General features: G+C 35.5%; 1 protein-coding gene across 1 annotated transcript; it reads right to left on the reverse strand.

Moving 5' to 3' along the window:
- Nucleotides 1–141: 141 nt before the first annotated feature.
- mRNA-cap (RNA guanylyltransferase and 5'-phosphatase mRNA capping enzyme) lies at nt 142–14,987 on the reverse strand. Its single transcript, XM_072300456.1, has 14 exons — nt 14,770–14,987; nt 13,040–13,261; nt 11,901–12,093; nt 11,269–11,380; nt 10,142–10,245; nt 9,392–9,443; nt 8,461–8,598; nt 7,633–7,737; nt 6,218–6,353; nt 5,760–5,882; nt 4,910–5,095; nt 3,158–3,258; nt 1,209–1,402; nt 142–347 (listed from the first exon to the last, which is right to left on the reverse strand). Exons 2-14 carry the CDS (start codon nt 13,229–13,231, stop codon nt 193–195), a joined length of 1,791 nt encoding a protein of 596 aa, XP_072156557.1. The 5' UTR covers nt 13,232–13,261; nt 14,770–14,987; the 3' UTR covers nt 142–192.
- Between the last annotated feature and the right edge of the window lie 72 nt (nt 14,988–15,059).

The following is a 15,059-nucleotide window of genomic DNA, read 5'->3' on the forward strand; positions in this document are numbered from 1 at the left end:
AGATGAGATACATAATCCATAGATCCACGAAAATACTGATTCACATTTCACAGGGGAAGAATTAAAAAAGAAAAGGGGAGGGGGAGCACTATAAACAAGGAAAAAAGTATCTGAAGTGTAGTTTTGAACCAGACGAAACAATTAACTAAGTAAATTAAGCCAAGATTTATTATGACTTGTTAAGGAGTATTGTTAATTCAGTCGACGCATTTTAGGGGGAGGCATCATTTCTGCATCCTCTTTAGATGAAGACAATTTGAGGGGATCATCGCACATCCATCGACGTTGTTCTACAAAGTTGATTAAAAATTCTTTTGTTACAGGATCTTTAATGGAAGCTGCCACAGCTGAAAAAAAGGAAGGAAGAATGTGAAAGGTGTCAGGTAGAAATTTCATCAAAAAAGAAACAAACTCTGCATGTATTAAAAAAAAAAAATGGAAAATGAAAAAATCAGCCATATTTTATAAGTTCACAGCAGTGCTTATGATAAATATTAATTTAGACTGTGAGAAGCCTTTGCAATGGTAAAGTTACAGAAAAAGAAAAGGGAGAAAGCTAAAGATAAGTTTGTGGACAGCATAATTTTATTTATTTATTTATTTATTTTTTGAGGTGATTCATTACAGATTATAATTAAAGAGTACTTCAAATAAGATTAAGGGACTTTTTCATGTAACTTAACTGTTGTGCAACATGTGATTTCATAAACATCAGAAAAAGACTTCCTTAGTGCCAAATATGACAACTGGGAATTTAGTAATTCCCTTTTATGGGCCACTTGCACTGGTGGCCCAACTATGAACCAAGCCCTTCAAGGAAAAATATCTCAACGACTCTCTCACAGTCCGCGTGGGGAGTCCTCTCACGCCAAAGAGTAGCGATATGCTCCAACGCTATGAACCAAACTAGGACCCTACTCGCGGACCCAACAACTATCATCCCAAAAAATGACCTATTTCCATGAGGAAGATGGCATGGCTAACTAAGGATAAAAAAAAAGAGACAAGTTTTAACTTTCACCGGGGGAGCATTTTGCCAAAATTTAACCAAGACCCACAAATTAATAAAGATTGGTGTGCTTGAATAACCATATTTTCAGTTTGGAGTATGTATAATACGCAAAAGTGGATTATTTTCATAAACATACAGTATTCCTATCATTACATCCTAAGTTAAAAATCAAATGCAAAAAGGTACTCGTACTTACCAATGGCTGTATTAAAACTATTAGGAAACGACTTGTCTGTTCTTTCTCTCATGAAGACCCAAGTATTTCTTGTTTTGTCGTACTTGCATTCAATAATTTTATTATTTAAATCCCTCATTGCTTTTGAGACTTTCATTGTATCGAAAAGCACGTCTTTGCCCACGTACAGTTTGCCAACTTTTTCAGGAAGCATGCTAAAATAAAAACAACAGAGCATCTCTTACAAACTCTTAAAAAAAGACAGATCTTATAGGAAAAATGGAATGTAAATTCGACCGACTACATTTGTAGTTGCAATTCAGGAGGAATTAAGGAGACACACATTGACTGGTGAGCTGAAGGAACACCTCTATTTTTCAAACTATTGTAATGATTTTGCAAATTATTGCTTTGTTTTCTTTCAATGCCCATAATTTTTACCGATATTTTTTACATTACATGACAATTTTTGGCGACAAAGATGGAATACCCACTGATAAAAAATACTAAAAAAAAGGACGAGAGAAAGAAGAGGCTAATGAGGGGGGGGGGAGGGCTGACTGGTCAGACCAGCCAAAATAGCGGCCAAACTATACCTCTCTCTCCTGGCAATGAAAGAGAAAAAATGAAAGTGCTGGCAGAGAGAAAATAATAAAAGCTGATGGACCAAACCTATTGAGATAGCTCTAAGTTGAACCTCTTGATTTTAGTCTAAAAAGGAAAGAAGGAATAAAGGAGAAAAAGGCAAAAGTACAGCTCCAAAATATTTTAAATAATCCTAAAATAAGTGATAGAGAATTTCAAAATAAAGTAAACGTAAAAAAAAGGGAATTACTGAATTGGGGGAAACTAGATGGTCTTGATAACAATAACAGAAATCACGCAGAAGATGGTATGGGGAAAACGATAAAGGAACAAACCAACTGCTCAACATCTTTGTAAATCAATCAACTTTCACAACAAAAAGAATCTGAACCGATTCTCTCTCTTCTCTTCACAATATAATTGTCTGAATCCTACACAGCCTCCCGAAAGACGAGCTTTACTTACATCCATCTAATCTCAACTGTAAAAACAGAAACTTGCTGCACTTCTGAATCCTTTGGGCAGAAGTAAAAGGAGATGAATTGCACTTTCTGTCGCCGAAAAATATGAGTCAGCAAAAAAAAAAGAGGGATTCCCGATCAATTCCTCTCACTTCAGCCTGACACATTCTGGATTACCGCAGAATTTAGAAAATGAAATTCCCTGACCTTTCCCTAACTTCCCTGTCACATTTTGGTGCAATTCTTGACAATTGAGGATATGCCAGATGGTTAAAAAGACATAATTTGAAATAGTTTTTACGCAAAATCCGTTGTTCAAAACGGCAAACTCATTCTAGAAAGAAAATCAAGGTGACTGGACAATTTTTCCCTAACATTTCCAGATTTGTCTGATTTTTAAAATTTCCTGATATTACTTGGTATTCCTAAACTGTGGCAACCTTGAAACAGGTAAAGATAATCTTAAGCAATGCCCCCAGATCACCATACATTAAAGAGCAGACACTCAAGAAAAGGTCCTTCAAGTACCATGCCCTAAATTCCCAAGGGATCTTTTTTTTTATGTATTTCTAATATAAATACATAACATAAATGAACCTTAAGGGTCTTCGACTATTTACCTTTAACATTAAATACACTAAGTACTTACACTAATTTTTTACAAGCACTTTCAGAGGAAAGGCTGAGGGAAATGTAAATGGGAAATTTCAGTGAAAAATATCCAGTCACCATTTTCTATTGAAAGAAATACATGTGCTCAAAACACAAGAATGAAATAGATATGAACGAACCGATTTCTTCAGCTTTTGGCAATTGCTTTTTTTGCTAATATTCCAGAGCAAACAATACACTCGAGTGACGAAAATAGAAGGATAGTTTGGACAAGAGATGATTAAAATAATCAAAAATAATTGGACCTCTTACCCTGGTTGATTCACTAATTCTATTTTCAACCTAAAATCTATTGAGTTATGAGAGTCAGGTTTCCATTTCAGAACTTCCTTGCATTGACCGCAAACATACGGCTGAAAAATAATAAAAAAAGTAAATAGGAATAATGCTCATTTCTACATACTTTCAATTCCAACTGAAACTATCAAATATAAATGGGGAAAACAAGAGAAAAGCAATGGTTTCCAAAGTTTTGAAATAAATTTTCGACTGAAATTAATGTTAAATAAGGAGCTATAAGGCCTGCCAGTCATTTCTTCAGTGGACACATGACTGAAGAAGTCAGCCTCAGTGGTGTAGTGGTCTGGGCAGTTCGCAACCAACACTGAGGTCACGGGTTCAATCCCCGGAGGTAACTGATATTTGAGGACACTCAAACATTAGCCATTGTGATCGTGGATGACTATGCCACTCCAATAAACTGACCTTCCAGGTAACAGGGTGCGGGAGGGACATAGTCACCAAGTAAGTAATCCGTCTGCACTGTTCGACTGGGTTGTGAAAAAATCGGTGATCACTCGTAGTGTGTGCGACTGCCAGCGCTACCTATCAGTGGAGATTGCAACAACATGGTCCGACTCGGTGGAGGCATGGCCGTGGTCCGAAAATCCGTGCTCTGCAGCATCTGCCACAGTCTTTGATAAGACCTATCGTTGGCTATCAGACGGCTGCTGAGCTTTGCGGGAATATAGAGGATACATAGTGTGTCAATAGGGCAAAGTTAAGGAGCACGGTCCAGCTTCAGGGTGCGTGACAGCAGTTGCTAGTTGCCTTGACCCCTTGCGGGCGCCTCGCCGGTCAGCCCGGCCCTTACTTACTACTTACTACTACATGACTGAAGAATAACTGAGTGAATAAAGATAGCAACTTCCAAATTGACGCACTGGACTTTCCTCTTAACAAAAAATTTATTTTTTTGTCATCATCAGTGCCACCAAAGAGATGTTTAAGATGTCTGACTGATGGTCGTGCCTAGACTTACTAGACTAGCCTGAGAAATTGACAAACAGGAGATTAACGTTTGGTTCTTCATATAGCGTCTCTCCAGGAGAGGAGCAAAGCAACCCTTCAATGGGCATGACTATTCATAACATCCAAGAAATCATACCTCAGCTTCTGTCAGGCGAAGAGAAGTTGCATTTTTATTTTTATATAAATTAGAATATAAATTTTGAAATTAACAAGGCAGACTTTACGGTTCAATGCATGTGCACTTTCAAATATTTTTGAACTATCACCTTGCCATCAGGTTTTGGAGAGTGATGGAAATGATTGTCATCACTCAACAACAAAAAAGGCCATCGCGTAGTACCGTATGGTAACCATAACAAACATTAATCAATCTTTATTGGCTTGATTAATTTATTCTGAACAAAAGTTCATTAAATACAATTGTATTACACGCAGATGGTATGAAAGATGCCCTGCCTCTTTCTGATGGCATGAGGCAAACAAAATACAGTAAGACCTCGATTTATTGGATTTCACGGGACCAGAGGCCGAATCCGTTAAATCGCAGAATCTGTTAAATCGCTGAATCCGTTAAATCACGATCCGATAATTTGAGGTCTTACTGTGCGAGACGACACACTCTGAAGGGTGTTGATGGTGCTGGTAACCACACTCGAAATATGCCTTAGGAGTGCTTATAAGGATTTTTAAACCGTTCACATTATTTTCCTCAATTTCATGTTATTATGCTTGTAGAATTAGAATAAAACTTACATCTCTTTTGGGCTGGAATATCAGACCATCAGGTTCATGCGAAAGCTGACTTTGGAACTTGGAACCTAATAAGCTGGCGGTGTCATGAAGATCGAAAAATGCTTTAGCTCTCATACGAAAGGGTTCATTTTCAACTTTGATGCGACCTTCCTCTTTAGCTTTAATATAAGGTCCAATTATTTCTTTCTAGAGAGGAAAAAATCAAGGATCAAAATAAGATTAGCAATTATCGAAAATTAGCAAAAAAAAATTACTAGTTGCAATAAAAAAAGCTACACCCTTCAAACGAATTTCCACTGGGCAGGTGGCAACCAAACAGGAATATATTGAATGCATTTTGCTGAAGTTCTCATTTGCTTTTCTTTTTTAGTACACAGATCCACTGCAACTGATGGCATATTTTGGCTAAGCATTATTTAAAAAATTATTTTTTCACAGCTCTGGATTAAATATAACCTGTTGTGTAATGACAAAGCCACAGCTTGTCATTTTTCCCTAATTTTCATAAATCTTTTTGACTGACTGCGTAAGCGAATGAAAAGTTGATATTTAGAGACCGTTCTCACGATACATTAAGAGGAAATAAAAATCACTTTACAGATGAATGATTCTGTACTTTCGTACAGTCAATCAGAAATTCACTTTAATTAGGGGCTCAGGTGCGCTGCAGGAGAGTACATTGACAACTACTAGCTGTTGGGACCACTAATCTATCACATCATTATGACTGCCTCATTAAATTCTTTTGACTCCTCAATTCTTTTAGTGAGAGTTCATTAAACAGGAAAGATCAAATTATACTAAGAGATTGAAGAATTCAATGTTACTAGATGCTAAAATGATCACTTACCTCAATACAAAAAAGCCTGAGAGAGAAAGGAGTTTGCCCTACTTTTTCATTATCATAGCGAATTATGTCATAAATGAGATATCTTGGTATAGACTGTCCGCCTACTTTGTCAATGACCATTTCCTGAGAAATAAATGAAAGATATTATACAACAAAAATAAGAATAGAATACAACATGGAAAAGCCCATATAAAAGATGCAAACCACCGAGGCAAGTATTATTGAAAAAACGCAGGTTTATCTCCTTGCGACTTGATAATTAAATTATGATTAAGGAATTGTTTTCAAATTGAACCTTCCTGCTTTATGCAATGGTTTTTAAAATATATTTTTAGGACGCTTTCATTTCTTATTTTTAAAACCAAACATAAATTTTTTTTTTTATTGACTGTAAACTGATTGCTGTCTGATGTTTATGTTGTTAACCCTGGGCGTACTGAAATTTTAGGTCTGCTTACACCATCCAGAAGAGTTGAACTTAGATGTCTATCTGGTTCTTTTCGATGGAAAAATTGGACGCCATGCACTTGAAATATACTATTATCACGATCAGCAAAAAATATATGGTCTGGACCATCAATGAGCATCATGTACCTAAAAGAAAAGAAAACCACACTTCAAGAATAAGTAATAATTATGAGGACATTTTCAAAAGAAACTCTGAGTCAACATGAAAATTAAACTCAGAGGTGAAAAAATTCTTAGTCTAAAATTTAAACCTTAAATAAGAATATCTTTGGTGAGACTCTGGGGTGTGACTTAATTAGAGAAACTAAACTGATATACTTCAAAATTAACAAAAAACTCTTCCAAAACATTTTAATATATGTAAGAGAAAATGCTGTAGACCGGTTTTGCATTTGCTCAACATTTAGAGGCTCCGAAAGACCCTCAAACTTTTTTCCAACCGTTTTTTGAATGATTCAACTTCCTGAAAAAGTAAGAAGCGAACAAAAATAATCGAGGTCAAGTTTGGTTTTAAAAGTACTAAGTATGTGGAAAAAAGCTCCACAAGGATGGTTTAAAAAAATTACTCTTCCTTTTAAACAAAAATTGAGTGTATAAGATTTATCTAGGGTTAATGGACCAATCTACTTGATCGATTAAAGAAACTTTGCTATCAGGGAGAGTCCGAGGAATTCTCAGGTGTGCTATAGAATTTCTGCTCAGTATTTTTGACTACTGAATCTATACAAGTTTAATGAAAAACCGATTTTTCCCTGGAGAGTAGAATTTTTGAGGGGGAGATCGTAAGATTAACAAAAAATTCGGACATGGTAGGAAAAAATTGTTGCCATTTTTAAAGTCAAGGCTTAAAAATACAAAGCTGAAAGAAGAAAACTTGAGTGGATTGTCCGTCAATTGTTTAGAAGAATGAAGGTTTGAAATAGACTGATTTTTCTAGCACAAAATAATTAGAATGCTGTCCTCTGATGTCGTTCTACAATGTTGGTTCTTATATGGATCAGAGCATCTTGCCAAGATGCCTTATTAATTTTGAAATTCTTATTTTCATTTAATGAAATAAGCCACACCCTGGTATGCGATGTGAGACCAAACCCTTTAGATGGTAAAAAGTAGCATATTAAAAGTTCCCCTCTCTCCACACCTCGCCGAAAAAGCCTCGCAAGACAAAATTAATTGATGCGGACAAATTTCTAATGAGGGTGTCGGGTGTCAGGTATGCTGCAATCAGCACCGTCAACCAGGGGATTAAGGCTCAGTAAAATAGTTTGTTAGCAGGCACATTATGCCACTCAGCATTCTGAGGTGCCTCTATGAAAATGAAGGATTCAAACAACAGCTGTGATCCTAGTTAAACCTACCCACCACGTGACATAGTATTGTTTGATTAGGAAAAATCTAACTATACCTAGTCCCATCAGCTTTCCAGGATACTTTGTAAGGTTTTTCATGGAGTTTTTCGATATTCTTAAGATCCATTGAGACAGGCTGACAGCCCGGGAACCCAGAACTAAGAAATAGAGAAAATACACATTAAAAACATTAGTGGATTGCAATTAACGGAAAAAAGCGAAGAACAAGAAATCATGGCACGTACAATTAAGTGTGAGGTTAAGTTTTGAACAAGTTTCGCTTAGCAGCCTGACATTCATGTTTAAAATTTCATTGAAAATTAAGATAAGTTAAATAAACTCCTCATGAGAAGAGAGCACAGCACCTTATGTAATTATGGCTTAATTCTTTGCCAATGATACAATCTACATACATTCCCCCCACCCTCCAAAAAAAAAATTATTCTTGCTCATGCTTAGAAAATTCCAAAATTTTGCGAAAAAAAACCACTTGATTTTAATGCGACGGCAAGCCAATTTACCACTTTCAAGACACCGTTTTGTGATATTTCAGACACACAGTCACTTTGAGAGTTTGGTATTACCAGAGACATTACTTCCCTCGAGTCCTTGACAATAGAGTGCTTCACTCTGTTTTTTCGCACATGACCAAATACCTGCTGGGCGCATGGTCAACATGTTCCTACACGCCTATGAAGCAGATTTTTTTTTGTATTTTATGAATAAATTCTGACTACTTTTTGTAGACTTTCCATATGAGCGTATACCTTTACAAATTTAAAAGGTTTCACTTGAAACTTCCGAGGGTAGGATAAGGTTTTACCAGTGAAAGGGAGGTTTTAAAAATAAGAAATTAGGTAATAAAAATAATGGAGACTCAACTGTTCCATTCACAAAGCTCTTGAATCCTACGCTGAATTTTATTCAGGAGTGGTTGTTCTGTGATAGGCGTCACACCTCCTACACCTTCCATAAATTCTGGATCCTTTTTGTTCTTTTCTTTTCGGCGATAATTGTTCTCCCTGGGTGGAAAAAACAAACACAAAAAATACATAAATTAAAAGAGCTGAATTCTCAACTGAAGTTTTTTTCACGATGTTTTGTTTTAGAGGCGTTAAAAAGGTAAATTTTTTTGTAACAGATTCTAGATCTTGGGATTTTTTCTGTACAGTGATAAGGAATCATGAAATGGATTACAATGGCTAAAATCTCAAAATTGTTCCATCAAACAAATTATGAAACAGTCAGCTATCAAGTTTATTATTGTAAAGGAATTCATGCTGCAGGAATTTATAATTTGAAAATTAATCTTGAACAAAACCGAGAGAAAACTGTAACGGACATGATGATTCAGCTGAAATTACTTTCACACTGTAAAAGCTTTGAAATTAGACCCAAAGTAAGGGGCCTAGCTTGTCACCTACTCACCTGAACAGTTTTTGTCTGTGCCTCCCCAAATCAACCATGTTCAGGGAGGCAGGGACGGTAGTCCCACAGGCGATGAACGGATACCGCAATAAGTGTGACCAGTTACTGACATTATCAAAACATTATCGTTTGTGAGAACCAGCCCGAAATGGAAATTCTGATTTTATGTAGCCCATAAAGAACGACAAATTTTCATATCACAACATTCGGCATTAGGGATAGTATATTTAAAAAAAAAGATTTGAAAAGAATTGTGATTATAGACGAGTGGCTAAGGAACAGTATAAGAACAGCCAACGTTGCCTAACTTAGGTGCTTCCTCTAAACGACCAATGACAAAATAATATGAAAGAGAATAGAAATGCAGGAATAAAATTGCTGACTCACTCTCTTCTTCCAGAATTGTTGCCTTGAAACGATATAGAATCATCCTCCTCTTCTGAAAAAGGATACAAATAATCATTCTTTTTTTACATTCTGTGAGTTCTCAGTTTAATTGCGGAGTTTACAGATACATTGAGACTTGTTAACTTTAAACTGGTCTGCCCAGTTTAAGGCTCCAAAAAGTTCCTAGTCATTTAATTTCTCAAATTGACCCTCCTATTTTTAAAGTCCCTTTCATTATAACTTTTTATCTCTATTTTTTCTTTTTTTAGGGAAGAATTGCAGCACTTTTGCAAAGATCTCTTGATTGTTTCCGCAATTTATTCATAGTTATCAAATCACGACAGTAAAAAAATTTGATGGTTTCGTTCACTAGCAGACTCTTATTTGCAGTCTGTACAGCATTTTAGTTACACGGTCATTATTTTCCCGTGCTTGAAGATTCATACTGGTAGCGCCCGCATGTGTACAGTGCTGTGGGGCTTTCTCTCTAGAGCCGTATTCTAATGAGTTGCCATGGTTATTCGTTGGCAAGAATTTGATTTCAGACACAGCCATCTTTTATAGTATTTCCAAGAGCCATTACAAAGGAGAGAGGAGCTGGCTTAGCAGATAATCTACATACACAAAGAATAAGATGTAAAAATTTAACATGCGGAAGGTATGAAAAGTAGGAAATTGAGGAAAAAAGTTTTAACGTAGACAATAATAATAGCCATTATAAGAAGCTGTAATAGATAAATAAATGTTTACCAGTGTGCCAAGAGGGTAGCTCAGGAGGCAAAGGAGCATCAGCAACATCATCATATCTATTGTATAGTTCTCTAATGTAGTCACCTTTGTAAATTCCGGGTGGCCTAACAGAGTAAAACAAGTTTCAAGTTAGTTCAAGTTTATTCTCTATGAAATACGAATGCTTGAAATTGATCATAAAAAGTAATGGTAAAAATATAAAATACAAATAATACGAAAATTGAGATAGGAAGGTGGTATATGATTGTACTTTCAAACACAAAGGACCAGAATTACTTTTCACAACTGCTTCTTGGAAGGTTGACAGAAACCGTCCCTTAAGAATGACGATGATCCACCAGAATAGAAAAAATGACCAGTGTTTATTCTTTCACCTTCTGCGTTAATTTAAGGAGTTAAATTCACTTAAGTCCCTATTTTGTTCCTTTTTAATACATCTATACCATACATCATACATGAATACATACTAAAATTTTGCTTATTTTCATTTATTTCTCTTGTATAACTTAAGTTAACTTCTTTTTACATTAGTTTCTGTATGAATTTTTAAGCTTAATCTCTTAGTAGGTTTAAGTATTCTGAAGAATTTACATCTGTACAGTGCTTGTCGCAAAAAAATGAGAAGAACCAAGACCTGATGTAGAGCTCCAGATCCAAAATGATCATGGTCTGGCATTATCACAGTTTTAAAAGCAATTAGGACCAATAAAATAAGAAATAAAACTGATTTTTTTGTAATGTAATAAAAGGGCTACACAATTCAAATCAATGAACAAAAAAAAGGTGATATTTATTGAAAACAGGATCTGACCTCAAACATTGATGCACAACTAGAGGACGTCTCAGGACAGAAAGTGGGCAAGATTGTTCAATATAACTGACATTGCAGAACCTCTATCACAAGTTAGTGTAAATGACAGGGTCCAAAAAAAGAAAACGAATGCAAGTATCGAAGTCATGATGTATTGGAGAAACTAAGACTGGGGTTTTTGGCACTTGAGCCCTTTTATAAATGAATGGTGTGGTTTGCGCTAGCATTCCAAATCTTGATCAGAAGTTCTTACTCACTCAATAAAAGCTACTTGTAGAGTTGTCGATGAAAAGTAATGATTCGATAAAACACAAACCTAGCTTGCGCAAATGCTGTGAGTGCAGCACCTATACTCCAGTCCATTTTCTCTACCAAGAATGAGCAAATTAAAAAGCCAGTTCTGTTAAAGCCGTGTGTACAATGAACACCTAGAAGGAAGAAAGTGATATTGATTCAATCAGACGATTATAAAATTGAAGTGCATGTAATGTTACCTTTTATAAAAGAGAATATTGACATATTCATCAGAGCCTTTTCAAAGTATGTAACACAGAAGTTTTGCTACATTTTAAGGCTTTGCATCAAATTTTTCCTAAGTACAGGGGAATTGATATCTGATTAGAGTTTAAATTGAACCAATTTTCCAATGAGACTCCATCTTTCTGAGAAATGCAATGAGAATTTATATTGGTCTCTCATAACAGCATGTTCTGTAAATTTGCAAAATTAATTCTGAGCTCAAGAGATGCATCACTTGAGATGGGCAGATAAGATTGGAGAAATTAGCGTTTTTCGAGCATATTATGGTTTTCTTGGCGACACTTTTTACTGGAAACAATTTTTGATTCATCAATAGTGGTGTCAAGTTCAACTAAGAACAAGAGTTGTAATTTGAAGTTTCATCGCTTGAATTCCATAGGATAATAAAGAAAAACTTTTGATATTTACCTATCTTTGCCAAGGGGAATTTGGAAATGTAACTCTCTGCAATGTCAAGAAAAACTCTTGTCTGTTGTAAAGTAGGTGTTGCACCGTGACCCTGACATTGAATCTTCAAATATCGGCAATCATTCTGTTCAACCTCTGCACTGTTGTAAAATCGATCGGTGTTCGTCAAATCAAACCACATTCCTAATTGGATCTGAAATGATTCATTGGACTTGTTAAGATCTTTGACGAAACAAAAAAAAATTATAAGATCCGTAGAAACTAAAAATAATGAGATATTATTTGAAAAAGGTTTTCAGTAGTCTTAATATCCTTTTCATTCTGATTATTCAAAAATGAATTTGCTGAAAAGCATTAAAATTTCATTTTCTTGAAGAAAACAAAATTATTCTGTTGAATAAGAGAAAGATAGATTGATAGAGGAATACTTCCAGCCTATTAATAAAAGACCTGTAGACATGAGGACGGCTACTAGATTTCAAGGGTAGTTATTCTATGATCAGCAATACCAGTTTTTTGGGATATCTACTGTTTAAGTTTTTCGGAAGGAATATAAAAATTAGGAAAAATGTATTGAGCATTCATTTGCAAGATCAAATTGCAGCTGTAAGAACAGCTCCTGAACTAGGAGAATCTGACAACATTACCAGGTCGCAAAGGAATTCCAACATCAAGGTTTCCTGACTTTTTCCCAACTACTCAAAATTTTCTAAAAAATCCGAGAATAATTTCAGCAAAAGTCACAGACTTTCCCCAACCTAAAAAAAGAAATTCATGACCAAGCTTTGACAAAATTGCCCCCTTTTCTGGTTGAAAAGGCCCATGATATCTTTCAGACCAGTGGCAATTTCAGAAAGAGGGCAACACTGTTTATCCTCAATTTACATGCATGTAAAACAATCGATTCTAGGTGAGGTAGCTTGCCTCACCTAAAATCGATCTTTTTTACGGATTTAAATGGAGGAAAAACAGAGTGGCCAACTTCCTAAAATCGCTACTGTTTCAGACCACGTCCACCATCTTGAATTTTTCACCTTTTGAAATTTGACTAAAATTCTGTGTTCCTCGTGTAGGACTGGTTATTAGGAATGGAAAATTAGAAAATTCCAGTGGGAGAAGAATAGGATCTCTTTACTTACCTTGTAACTTTTCATTATAGTAAACAACATCTGAGGAGGAAAGCGATACTCTTCTGGAACTTGATCATCATATCTTGAGTCGAGAGGAGTTTTAAACGCCAAGAATTTCCCTGCAATCACATCTCCTGCTTTCCTTGGACACTTCAACCATCGTTTTGGGATCGGTCCCGGATATCTATCAGAATTGCTCATTTTGGGATTAATTCTAAGTTTTACTGTTTTCTGTGGACACAGATGAAGATATAGGAATTTTGTTTTCAGGAAATGGATTTGTCTACATACATTGAAAAAATCGTGTGCATTACAGGATTAATAAAATCTAGTCAATCTATTATTTGCAGAGGACAACATGGAAAAACAGGAATCGAGACTTACAAATTTATAGTTCGAAACAGTTCAAGCACTTGAACAGCTAATTATGATATGATTTAATGTTTTTATTCAAGGGTCTGTTGCACGCACGAGATACAGCCACTAAAATACTTTTTCCAAGGATACATTCGCTCAAAAACACGTTGGAAACATGAAAAGTCTGAAATCTACTCTTCAGCGCGCATTCTACGTACTTTGTAACTCGCTGTATCAAATTTACCGTACATGCGGGCAATTTTTCTTGCTGGCCGGCAGTCAGAACTCAGGTTTCCCGGAGAGAGATCTAACCTAAAGAAACAAACAACCTTCCGAAGGGTTATAAACTCTGCTTGCGTGAGATTTTAATTGATTCATAGCTTTTGTTTTAGCAAAATAGAGAAAGAAATAGGAAAAAAATGCTTGAAAACGATTAAAATCATATGTACAATAAATAAAGTTAGTGAGATTGTTTGTTTACTCAGGCTAATTTTTTTTTATTTCTCTGCCTGTGCAAACCTGGTTCACAGTGACTGCGAAATACTGCCAAGAGACAAGGGAAACTTGAAAAGCCATGTTACAAACTACACAGATTGCTTACTAAGGAGTGGATTTCAGACGTTTTTAATGTGCTCAACGTGATTTGCCTGCGATTTCACCTGTAAATAGTATATTTATTTGGCTGTATTTCTAGCATGCGACAGACCCATTCAAAAGTACCTAATCACGTTCTTGAAACATCGATACTTTGCAATCTTACCATTTCATAAACTAAACCTAGTCGTACATTCAAATACATTGCTGTTCATGAATTAAGTCCTCTGCAGTTCAGCAAGATTCCATTCAGATGGTCTGAATTATATACTTAATTTTCAACTTAAAGTAAAGTTGAACTCTTATGACCAAATTATGGACTGCTTAACATGAACATAAAAATCAAGCAATATACTCAACTCCTTCGCTCTTCAGCTAGATTTGTTTAGACTTAGTCATGCAATTTAATGTCCGGTTCAAAGAGAAGAGAACAATATTGACCGTTAAGCACAGTGTAGTTGTGTTATGAATTTGGCAAAGCAGTTCACTATGAGAATTCGCCTTTAATTGGACAACGAGGACGTTTATCTATACTTTAATAAGTAATATTTCTTGTTGCGCTGGATTAAGTCCCTTTGGCACAAAGGTATGTTAACTTTAAGTAATGAGTGTGTGACAATGCAAAGTTTGTTTGTTCCTCAACTAATGTTGTCTGTGTTGAGATTGGATCAATAGCAGCCAAGAAAGTGTTATCAAGTCGTAATATTTGACACAATTTTAGTGTTGGACTAATAAGATAATGATAAATTTGGAATGTAAATTCTTCAAGTGAATTGAGTGCAACTTACATCTCCAAGATAAACTGTTGAACTTTCTTGTCAATCCCTCATGGGCGATGGAAGTTTACATTCCTTGTACAAAAATTAACAATCATAGGTAGCTTGTCACAGTGAACTAACACAATTATGGGATGAAAACATAATACACTGAAAAAATTATCATTACAACTTGCTGTCGTTGAAACTTTCGCTCTATTGACAACTATACAAGTTTGAGGTTAGAAAAACTTTTATCACTAAACGTTGCCTTGTTTCAGGGAAAAATAATTTTGTTTGAGATAGCCTTTTGCGTAAAATAC

The sequence above is a fragment of the Bemisia tabaci genome, chromosome 5, assembly GCF_918797505.1.
Source record: "Bemisia tabaci chromosome 5, PGI_BMITA_v3".
NCBI classification, from domain to species: Eukaryota; Metazoa; Arthropoda; class Insecta; order Hemiptera; family Aleyrodidae; genus Bemisia; species Bemisia tabaci.